Source organism: Camelus dromedarius, chromosome 8 (assembly GCF_036321535.1).
Source record: "Camelus dromedarius isolate mCamDro1 chromosome 8, mCamDro1.pat, whole genome shotgun sequence".
NCBI classification, from domain to species: Eukaryota; Metazoa; Chordata; class Mammalia; order Artiodactyla; family Camelidae; genus Camelus; species Camelus dromedarius.
The window spans coordinates 28,254,907-28,267,158 of NC_087443.1; the positions used below are offsets into that span (position 1 = coordinate 28,254,907).

The window sequence follows — 12,252 nt, forward strand, 5'->3', positions numbered from 1 at the left end:
TGCTGTTTCAGTTCTGAGGCTTCGTATGACGAAATGACCATTTATTGAGTACCTCCAGTGTGTGCGCTGCACCTTATCAGACCACTGGGTCAGCCGGCCTACGGTCTCCAGGGTAGGTTCTAATGCCCATCTCTGCAAGAGAGGAAGGGAGCTGGGACTGGGTGGAGAGCTCAGCTGCGGAGCAGCTACCGCCTCTGAGGCCTCACCCACCCCACAGGCAGTTCTGCCACTGGGTGGCCCTTCAGCGTGGTCCCAGATCCAGGCAGGGCAGCAGACCTTTGTCCCCAGTTCTGCCAGTCATGAGGGGGCCGCCTCTGGCAAAGGGTGTGACTGTGGACAAGGCCTCTCTATTCGGTGACAAATGGAGATCCTGGAGACGGGATCTGGGCTGACCTGCCCCCTCCACCAACATCCACTGCAGCTCAAGTGTGTTATTTATGTAATCAAGTCTTGGATAGGATATGCTAGTATTTCAGGTGGGATTCTTGTGGTGAGTCATCAGTGTGATGAGCTTGCCATTTTTTTTTTAAGTGTCTGGGGTCCCTATGTCCAGATAATGCCACTTTTCTAACTAATGCAGAGTACAGAGAAAGAGAGAAAAGTCCATTTTTATTACTTGACTATGTAATAGACAAGAGGTAGAGAAGTTTACTATTTTTTGATAGTTTAAAGGAACTTGCTCATAAGCCCATTTGGACTCTTGGAGAGCATAATTACTATTTTTTGGTACACACACATTTTCTTCTTCACAACTCTGGTACAGCCATTTCCTGTTCTCTAAAATTTAATTGTATTTTTAGAGATTTTAAATTATATAGAATAATAAGATAATATAGAATTACAATCAATAAGATAGAATTATACAGAACAATAAATATATAAATAATAAGAATATAGTCTTATAAAGCAGAGAAGATGCATAATTTGTCACTTAGGCATTGCCCATCTCTTGGCCTCCTTATGGAATCCAAAGTTGCTTTCCATACTCCTTCAGGACCTCTCTGGGTGCAACAGTGACCATTGGTCAAGACTCTTTTCTGGTTAGCCTTCTGCAGATTTCCTAAGACTATCAGGTGAACCTTCAGACCGCATGGCTTTTCTCTTTAGCAAACAATATGTAGTCTCAGGGTTCTGAATGCAGAGAATCTAACCTTTAGCTGTCTGCCATCTAATTCTTTCTCAGAAGACTATTTCATTCAGTTCAATTCGAGCAAGTATTTAACTGAGTATTCACCCTAGGCCAGGCACTGTTGTAGGCACGTGAAATACAGCTACGAGCAAAACAGACAGCAGTCCCTCCCCTCCTAGGGCTGGTGCTATGGAAAAGGAGACAGAAAGTAAATTACACAAACAAGTAAGATACTAGTGCTTTATGCTGAGAAGAAAAGTAACACAAGTGGAATAAAGAGGTTTTGGGAGTTGATGGAGCTGAAGGGGGTGTTGCTCTTTTAGGTAGAGTAGCCAGGGAAGGTCTCACTGAGATGGTTACATTGATTAAACACCTGAAGGAGGTGAGCAAGTGCCTCACTTGGCCATTTGAAGAGCAGTCCAGACAGAGAGAATAGCACATGCAAAGGCCCTGAGGCAGGAACATGCCTGCACAGTCAGGGATCACTGAGGAAGACAGACAGAGGCCAAGCAGGAGAGTCAGAGTAGGATGTCAGCAGGTCCAACAGGAAATGGGGACTGGCCTGGCTTTAGGTTCTTGAAGGACTCTCACTTCTACTCTGTGTGAAATGGGGAGCGTTGGAGGACTTTGAGCAGAGGGGCAGCATGTTCCATTTTACCTGGTAACAGGCTCACTCTGGCTGCTGTGCTGAGCGCAGACCACAAGGCATCCAGGGGAGAAAGCGGTCAGGGAGCTGCTATGAACTGTGACCTGAAGGATATAAACTTCAGACCAACCATTTCTCCAGAGTGTCTGGCTGGATTTGAGGAGAAAATGTAGACTGATTTTTTTTTTTAACCCATGTAGAACTTAGTTTACTCATTTGTTAGCGAAACGCAATGCTGTGACAATGACCAGCACAGGGCAGTCAAATAACAAAACCCACTGTTGTTCAGCCCATGAGAGTGTTGCTCCCGCATCACCCTGGGTCCCTCTGGCAGGGAGGCAATTCTCTTGAGTCTCTATGCTGGGAAAAACTCTTCTCCTGAGAACCAGCTTGTTTTTCTCTTTTGCACATTATTAATCTTATTGCGTCTCTCTGCTTAGTTTTCTTGGGAAAGTACTCAGACCTAGGTCTACAGTTTACCTCTAGCAAGAGGGTAGGACTTTGTGGCTTCTGAATTTGTTTTTTTTTCTACCTTTATTTTCATACACCTTAATGAAAAGAAAAGCTCTTACTCTATTACATTTTTGTGAGTTGCTTTAAAACATGACTTGCAACAAACAAATAATATAGGATGTCAAAGGCATCACTTAAAGAGAAATAGAAAGAAGTCCAGTTCAGAGTTTGTGTCATTTGTGTTCTTTTTTTGTTTCCATAAATGAAAATACACCCACACCCACACATACATCAGATTTTCAGGATAAAACTATTCATGGCTAATACTTCACTAAAGCGTCTTTTATCCTTAACCGGTTTCTGTGCTCACCACCAGCCTTTTCCTACCTCAAGCTTCTAAATGTGTTGCTTATCTCTCAGCAGTATAGGACGATGGTGCTGGCGTGAGATCAGCCATCCAGGTTGAGCCGGATGCTTAGGACCAATAGTAGAGTTTATTAAAAACTCACTTTCCAGCCTGTACCCCCAATTCTGGTTTAGTAAGACTTAATGAACTTCTTTGCAATATGTTTTGTACAAACAGTGTATTTTCTGAGAACTTGGGTATTTGAAAATAATTTTTGTTGCCTTATGCTGTTGAACAGCTACTTCTTGGGACATAAAAATCTTGGGTCCTTGTTTTCAAAATGCTAAGTGTTGCTCAATTGTCTTTTAATACAAACTATTATATAATGAGATCTTAGTTGTATTAATGGTAACCCTCTCCCCTCCCTGACATGTTCTTTTTATATGGCAATTATTTTAATACTTGAAATCTGAAAGAAGAAAAAAATGGGATACTTCTTGGCATTGGTCTCTAAGAGCTGGTCATTCATTTTGCCTTTTAATCTCGAGTCATTTTTTTCATATCCAGAGAGTTCACTCCTGTTACGTCCTGGCTGTTTCTTATGATCTATGTGCTGTTTGTCCTTCCCTTTGGAACACAGTTGGTCCAAGGTTGGGTCCCTGTGATCTCCACTCCATTTCCATTTTCTTCAGTTTCAATCTTTTTTCCTTCTCTTTCCTTATGCTCTCTGTCTGTGAGGTGACATCTCCATTTCGTCCTCTGCATCCGGTCCAGTTTTCAGCAGCATTGAGTCGGCCTTTTATCAGCTCAGTTAGGACTGTGTTCCTGGCCCCTGAGCCTTTTATTTCATGCACATCCCTTCTCATCTCTGCACCTCCTTGTTTAAAAAGTAAGATGAATATCATTCAGAATAGAAGGCGGGTGTTTTCTGAGGGGAAAAAAAAAGTTTCTTTTCATGAAGGTAAATCCTTTTAGATGAGAAATTTTCCTTTTGAGCCATAGCCTTTCCTCCCTCTTGTGCAGTGGGATTTTTTCTTCTGTGGGCTTTATGTTAGTTTTTCCTTGCCACCTTGTGCTTGAACGAGGAGTCATCTAACTGGGCCCATGTGGAGCTATGTAGGGAGAACTTCCCATCTGTCTCCTTTCCTTGATTCACTCTGGGGTCTCAAGAGAATCACCAACACTTCTTACCACTCTGCAGCCAACCGCCCAATTACAGCCTTACAAATGGGGCAGAATAAATCTCACCCATGACCTTTGAGCTGCTCGCCCACCACGGAGCCCACTCTGTACTTGGCGTGGCATGTGGCGGGGCTTAATGCTTTCAGAAAAGATGCAAAAGTAAACCCCTTGGGAGAGGGTGTGAAATCGGATGTGTCTCAAAGCTGTGATAGTCAGTACTTTATAAGCAGGTCTCTTGCACGACTGCCAAGCTTTAAAACCCCATGAGTCACTCAAGATTGTTTTTGACTCACAAATTTGATCTCAACAGAAATATATTTCACCTTTGGCTATTAAAACACAACAATAATTTATATTTTCTTTAATCCTTGACTGTGCCTTCCTTCCCTGCCTCCCTCTCTGTTCTGCCACCTAGAAGCACTGGCCCTTTTGCAGTCAAGAGAGGTTGCGGATTTAGAAAGGAGAAACATTTATCTCGACATTCAGTGAAAATGGAATTATACAAGTTTTGGATCTTGAAGTTATGGGGTGTGAGATCTTACTGATCTGATTTTTGTTTTGATTGGGAGGAAAATATAGAACCTTGTAGGACACAGATAATGCTGTGGGCTGTACTCTTCATTTTATCAGGACTGAAGATAAAGATGAAAAAAATCCACTGAAGAGGTGAGGTTATCCGATTTGTTCCTAATCTGCTCTTAGCAATTACCCTGAGCTATTCCCAGTATTTTTCAGAGACAGAATCCTCTCAAACAACCGTGTAACGTAGAAATAGTGCTTTAAATCAGAGATGGGCACATGAGAAACTTCAGTAAACTGGGCTCTCCCCACCAGATCTTCCTCTGCAGTGACTCCAGACAGGCCTCCTTTAATGAGAAAGTCAGTTTACCACCTGAGATTAAACCAGTCAAGAGTCAGAATGAAGGACTATGTCCAAGGTACCGGATGGTTCATTCTTTTGCAGGAATTTCATATCCCTTCAACCCTGGCAGCTGTAAATCCGACGGCAGAGGGTGAACATTAAAACCACCCACTGAACCTAATGTGTCTGTATTTCATGTCTCTTTCCAGGTTTGAGATTTTTAAGAGCTCTCAGACTGATCCAGTTTTCAGAAATTTTGCAGTTTCTGAACATCCTGAAGACAAGGTAAGATGTTCTTTCTCATATTTGTTCCTTAGTCCGGTCCCCAGTGCCAAGTTGTCAATATCAGATGTGTTTGCTTTCATCACAGTAAAGTTAGAATCCCTTTATTCACAGAGTGATCTAACACAGAAGTCGAGAGAAAGTCTGGCATGGGGTCTTCTGCAGGGCGGGGGACTGTGTTGTGAAGAGAGAGAAACATCTGTGCTTCTGGGGAAGTAGAAACAGTCTGAGGGGACCGTGTGGGGTTGCTCGGATATTAGCCACAGCCTCGTGGAGAGAAGTGTACAGTGGGTGAGGGACAGGTCTGCTCATTGACTGAGAAGTCCCTGCTCCCACGTTTTAAATCACCCCTTTATTACATCACTAAATAAGGAATTGAACCTGGCCATAAAAACAATGGAAGCAATGCTCTTTGAGAGGCAATCACAAACCTCACACGGCAAACAGAAAATCATTTCATCTCAAAGTACATTCTAGATGTCCACTTTATAGCCAGGGTAGCCCCTGGGGCTTGCTCTGTGAATTGCCTTCTGGGGAATACCTAAAAACCTCCTGCTGAGTGCACGTGAGGACGTCTGCTAACTGTGTTATGATCTGGAAAACACTACTGGGCCAGGAGGGAAAAATCCCCCAGAGGCCCCTTTCCGGACGGACCTGCGGGTTCTCGGAGCTGGCCTGGAACCAGGGCTGCCTTGATGAATAAACTAATAAAAGAGGTTGGACGGCCTTTAATGGAGAGTAAGTACAGGTCATAAATTTCTCTTATAGGAAATTACACTTTAAGAAGCTCACTGCTAATGTTCCATTTCCTCTTTGGTTGGCCTTCACGTGTTTGATAAATGATGAAAAACAGGACACCCCTGCATTTGTGATTTATAATGAATGCACCTGCATCTGGGGCACCTTGGGTCCAGCATCGTTTTCCCAGTCTCCGAGGCTGGGACTCAGCTTCCCGAACATGCCCCGTCCGACAAATGTGACGGGCTATTTTTGGCTTGCCTCCTTGGGTCTTAGTGTTTTTCGTTTGTTCATTTTAGTTTGTTGTAATTCCACATTGGTTTCCCCTGGCTAACTCTTCATCCACGTGAATGGGGGGAGGAGGACAAATTCACTTTCTGTTAGTCAAGTGAAAAAGATAGTGAGCCTCTAACACCGTGGGAGTCGTCCAGTGTTTCCCAGCACCCTTCACTGTCATTATCCTGGGGTCAGAGTTTACTGGTGCCCCATTGAATAGCATGTGATATTATTAATATAGAGTGAATATTATTATTCCTCATGTCTCTTCTGAGTGGCAGTTAACCTTCATTTCTACGTTTTTATGACTCTTCCATGCAGTGGACCCGTATTGCTCTTAAAATTGTCAGCAAAGCTAGCAATCCCCAATATCATATTTGCTCCACCAGACTGTATTTTTTAAAGTAGACTTGGGGAGTACCCAGTGCTGATCACAGGAGCTGTATTCAAGAGACACGTGGGGAGTGTGTTATGTGGAGTCACCCACACTCTCTAACGTGGTACAGTGCCTCTCTCTCCCTGTTGCACATGTACTGATTTAGGGGGATTTTAATTCTCGGACACCAGCGTTTTAAGAAGGTGCTGTTACTCTGAGGATAACCTGGAGGGCACTGTGTTCTCGCCTTCCTTGTGCTCCACGTGGATTCTTTGGGGCTGGGGAGAATGATAAGGCATCAGAGTAAAATATAGTTTTCTGGGCTTTGGCCAATGGACCTACCAATTTCCTATTCCTTGGAAAAGATTCCTTTGGATGCAGGAAATAGCGTTTGCATCCCTGGGGAACAGTCCACCTGGTAACTGCAGTCACAGGGTCGTTCATTCTCTCTCCCAGTGCAGAGGGAGGAAGCCGAAGCAGGCAGCGAGGGATAAAGGGACTGTATACCTTGGGAGAGTCATGGGCAGCAGGCTACTGGGGAGTCTGCCATCCTGAGCCCCAAACAGCATTTCCCCAGCAACTCACTTCCTACGGAATTAAACTCCCATTGTTGGAGGGTGGTTTCCATCACAACTTGGATTGGCCCAGTTCCTGTTGCTGGTGGTCACCACCAAGTGACTGTGGCAATTCAAGTGTGAATCAAGCATTTGTACCAGCAGTGAGGTGGGTACCAGGATAGAGCCCTGCTTTCAGAGAGCTCCCTCGGGGAGGGGGAGCCAGACTGACCTGTAGTGCACCAGGTGCTGAGATACAGGCACACCCAGGGCTTGCGAGGCACGGAGAAGAGTAATTAAGCGGGGCTTGGCAAGAGCACGGGGCCGCCAAAGATCTTTTCAGGGCAAAGGGGGTGTCTTAGGTAAGCCCTGTAGAATGCCAGATATCATCCCAGTGGGGCTGGAGATCAGGCAGGTGAGAGGTGGGGGGGGCGGTGACTTCCCATCAAGGAAGCTGCAAAAAGCATGTGAGTGAGAGAACACAGCCCTTGGGGGAGCTTGGAGTCATTCTATGCTCTTGGAGACTGGGATTCTGTGGCAGGAAAGGAGCAAGATGAGATGAGGAAGGCAGGTAAAGGCCGGTCACTGGGCACGTGAAAACGTCATTTACTTGTCTGAACCCTGGAGGCTGGAGACCGCCTCTGCACCGCCCCCTCCAGGGGCCTGGCTGATCTCGGCTTCGCCTCCCATGCGCCCAGCACAGACCCCCGCAGGCCCTGCCGCCAACGAGGGGAAGCCTTGGGCTTTGCAGGGCTTCGGGCCTTGAGGGATTTTCCGGTGACGCCTCTGCACTTGGCTGCTTCCACATTGACCTTCCAGGAGGGTGGGTGGAGCCCCGTAATCATCTTTAGGGGGATTTTGTTTAGCTTTCTCAAGTGGCCAATCGCCACCAGTCTGGGACATCAGGGAGGGAGGGAGGGAGACATGAAATGTGATTTGCAATAATGATATGAAATTGTGGCTTCATGTTCTGTTCTGTGACTGCCTCTCTTGGCCAAGAGTGGGAAGAAACAGGGCAGAGAAGTATTTGGTGGGAGAGAGAGGAGAGAGAACGTAGACGGGGTGGGGAAGAGAGAAAGAATTAAGACGTCAGCAAAATGATGACAGAGTGAACAGGAAGACAGAGAAAGCAGAAAATCACAGCAGTGGGACAGCATCAAGGTCATTCCCCAAACTGCCAATCAACAGAAGGGCCTAAAATGCCCTGTGTCCTGTAACTGGCATGTTGAAGGGGCCGCTGGGAGACCCCATGTCGTGGTCTGAGCTTTGGGCAGTTCCTCAGTTGCCCTGAAAACTGGCAGGTAGACTCATAGGCGAGAGGACGCTACTCTACAGTCAGAGTGACGTGAGCAGCTCCACTTAAAGGCTGTCACTGCACAGCTCATCTAATGTGAGAGATACTGATGAAGGAAACATGAATCGCCAGCGATTTTTAAGAAAAACAATTGCCTGACTGTTTCCTCTATTATTAAAGTGCAGTATGCTCATTGTAAACATTTCAACAGTATAGAGGAGCATGAAGGATAAAGTAAACGTCCCCGACACCATCGATGGTTGAGAAAACCATCACTAATACTCTACCATGTCGCCTTTTCTCCCACATAGCATTCCAGGCTGTGTACGTAGCATCTTTGACCTAAACAACACTTTTTTTTTTTTTTTGACATTTTGGAGACTGAAACCACTGTACTACATATATGACCTCAGAAATGTCTCCAAGGCTAACATGCTTAAAAAAGAGTATTCAATATGGAGACTGCAAGAAGTTGTGCAGACAGAGGCCACGTCATGAGGGCTCTCAGAGGTCACAGATTTTACTTGGAGAGCGAGGGAGAGTGGTGGAAGGGTTTACGCAGGAGGGAAACACAGCCAGGTGTACGTTTTAGAAAGATCCGCTGTTCCACCAATTGTTTAGAGAGTGGGTTTGAAACATCTTAAGATCGTCAACCATGAGACTAGTTAGGGGGCAACTGTCCAGGGAAGTAGCCCTAGGGACTGGCCTTAGGAGAAGAGGGAGACAGATGGAGAGCTACTGAAAGGGTATATGTGACAGAACTGGATTTCGCTTCACTCCATGTCTTAGAGTTCGGACCATTCATCCCCTGGGATATAGTCCGGTTGGCTTTTGAAAGTATTTCACATCTGCCCAGGAGAGGTTACAATAAAATAAAATAAGGGCATTGGCACCTGGCTGTATCTTATCCAGAAAGAGAGGAAAATACTGGACAAGCAGAACAGGGGCAGATTGGTGTTTCTTTGTGGAAAGTGGGTGATATTTTCGTTATCAACTGAAACATGTGTTGTTAAATACACAGAGGGCAGAGGTGGCCCCAAAGGCTCAGGGGTTACAGCTCTAATCTTGGAAAGAGACAGACATTCAGTGTTGCAGCATCTACAGAATCAGACTCCCTCTGCCCCTGTTCTGACCTAGTTGCCCGTGGGTGATGGTTCACTATGTCCACTGATAGGAATTACTCTAATGGCTAGTGAGAACTCATGGGTCAGAGACCTAGAAAGGATCATGGAAAACATGAAAATGAAGTTAGGTCCTCATGGTAAGGTCACTGTCCCTCCCTTCTCGTGATGGGGCTAGACTCTAAATGGTCCCAGTCATTCTAACCATTGGGAACTTCATGTTTGGTGCAGACCCCTGGTCTTGGCCATGAAGTCTGTGACTATCTCCAGTGGCCTCTCTGGCCATGCAGAGCCTGCAGCCCTGCCCTGCCACTCCTTCCCTTCTTCCAGGGAGCCCGATGCAACCTGGTGTCAGAACATGGAGAAAGTCTATGGAGAAAGAAAGAGTTAATCTCGCATCTTTTGCACAGACCCTGCAGATGATTGCCTGGTCCTAGAGTTTAATTTGAAAAGCAAATTCCTAATACTTAGGATCTGTAATGATGCAGATGCCATAAAAATAATCAGATTTCACTGCTTAATATGGACTCTCTCAGCAACAATGATTAAATGTTCTGTACACAAGAGCTCCCTTAAGCGCTATTAATATCACTGTGGCAGTCACTTAGAGATTAGTAATCACCATATTAGGTCGTTTTTTCCAAAGCGCCATGAGGCTCAGAGACTCCCATGGATTTAATATCTCAAGAGGGCTCCCCATGGTTGGAGTGGGACACTGCTTTGTTCAGTCTCCAAGATCCGGGGGTGTGTAAGTGAATCAACTCCGTACTTAATTAACCTCTGAGGAAATGAGCAATGCAGGCTTCCCTGAGATGTCTCCCTTTGCCCCTGGCTACCTGTTCCTCATCTGGCTCTCAGTCTCCACAGTTAGTTCACCCAGAGGGCGGAAGAGGCAGAGGCAGGGAGGGTTTGCAGGATTGTGTCTTCCCCTTGAGAAACCATCTGGGGACAGGATGTGGTGGTGGTCTCTCTCCTCCCGGGGGCAGGACCCTCTGGCCCTTTTCATCTCCTGTACGTGGGATGTGAGGAGAGGCACAGCTTCACTTCACAAGGAAGACCTCCTGATGGACTCCGATCTGCAACAACTGTCCTGTGGTGTAGCGGCCAAGAGGGCAGACCCTGGAGCCGAACTGCCGGGGTCCCAGTTCCAACTCCTGCTGACTCTGTGCAAACTTAGGTCTGTTTCCTAACCTTGGGATCACCTCATTGAGTTGTTATTGAGATTAGATGAGTTCAGATACGTGAAACAATTGAAACATTTAGAATGGCGGTGTGCATGTTAGCTATTCTTATGACTGTGATCTTAAGCTCTTGGAATTTAAATCTTTGGTTTCCCTTGGGAAAGAGGTGGGAGGGGCTAGAGATCAGTCAATCAAGGATGAGGAGCTGAATTGCCCTGTGGGTGATGCTGGATCCCCCTGGGGAGACGGAAAGAGAAAACAGAGTTCCTTCCTGCAGCACACAGTTAGGAACGCAAGAGTCAAATCGGAATTTAAAACGGTGCCTTCAGACAGTGGGATCCATTACCAGTAAGTGGCTGGATGTAAAAGCCATAAGTCACTTTGTATTGTCGGTGGGCAGAACCGGTTTAAGGAGGAGGTAGCGACTGAACCAGGCTTTGAAGGAAGGGTAATGTTTGGACAGATGGGAAGGGCGTTCAGGTGAGTAAGAGCGTAAACAAAGGCTGAGTGAGTAAGTTTGGCTGCGATGAAAGTTCCAGGAGTTTATGTAGGAAGAATACAGGTAGGAGAACCTGGAACTTCAGAGGGTGTTGAAGGTGGAAGGAGAGAGTTTGGACATAACATTTCAGTCACCAGGGAGCCTTTGGACAGGGAGGTGATCTGCTGTCAGCAGTAGGCAAGGAGCCGCACCCGCCAGCGGGAGTGACCAGGATGAAGTTGAGTGGGGAGGGTACAGAGGAAGAGACCAGTTTGCTCAGTGCACATCCTCAGAGGCCTTACTCTGACCAGGGGCTCAGTGCTTCCAGGGTCTAGGCTGATAAGGTCCCCACTCTTAGGGAGCTAAATATTTAGTGAGTTCCATTTGTTCTACTCAAGGAACACTGGCGGATGCTGAAAGTTTTAGGTGTAAGGTCTTTGGGGAATAGGATATTCATTTGGTCTCAGAGTCCCACTCCCCAGATGGCATGTTAATTACAAAGGGAGATGGGCGCCGCTCAGTGGCAAGATCGGGTGTTCCCACCTTAAATGAGTGACCAGACAGTGTAACTGAGTTGCAATTTCCTGATGTGACGCCATTCCAGACAGGTATTCTCAACAGAAGTATTTAAACAGGATCTAGTTATGAAGGAGCAATCAGACACATCCAGAATGTGGGACATTCTAGAAGACAGCTGGCCTGGGTACACAGCAAATTAAATTGTCACTAAAACCAAATTAAAGAGGGCGCAGGGTCGGGGGTGTTACAGATTAAAGGAGAATAAAGCAGGAATTGTCCAGCTCAGTCGCCCATGGGCCAATCAGCCCCCTGCCCGTCTTTGTAGATAAAGTTTCATCAGAACACAGCCACACCCCTTCCTTTATGGCTTTCCTAAGGTGCTTTTCTGCTAAAGCAGCAGACTTGAGTAATTGCAACAGGGACTTTATGGCCCAGCAAAGCCTAGATATTGACGGTCTGTCCCTTTACAGAAGAGTCTCCTGCCCCCTGGATTAAAGCAACGTAATAACCAAATGCAATGCACGAGGCTCCAGTGCTTCCTGAATCAGGGTGAAAGCATGAAAACATCAATAAACCTAATTTCAGAGCAGCTGGAGGAATCTGACTCAGGAGTGCACATTAGGTTACATGGCTGAATCCGTGTTCATTTTCTTAGGCACGACAGTTGTGGTATGACTGTCTCGCACGGTGTCCTTAGGCGTTAAATGCTGAAGTATTTAGGGGGTTGTGTCATGGTGTCGACAGCGTGCTTGTAAATGGTTCAGCAAAAAGAAGAGGAGGAAGGGGGAGGAGAAGAAACGTAGAGAGAGAAAGCG

General features: G+C 46.1%; 1 protein-coding gene across 17 annotated transcripts in view; it reads left to right on the forward strand.

Moving 5' to 3' along the window:
• KCNMA1 (potassium calcium-activated channel subfamily M alpha 1) overlaps positions 1-12,252 on the forward strand; it is a 711,615-nt gene that overhangs the window by 470,374 nt on the left and 228,989 nt on the right. For all 17 annotated transcript variants that reach the window (XM_064488015.1, XM_064488018.1, XM_064488017.1 and 14 more), the window contains exon 6: positions 4,828-4,903. In XM_064488015.1, the coding sequence (XP_064344085.1) occupies positions 4,828-4,903 (76 nt within the window). The remainder of the gene's footprint in view (positions 1-4,827; positions 4,904-12,252) is intronic.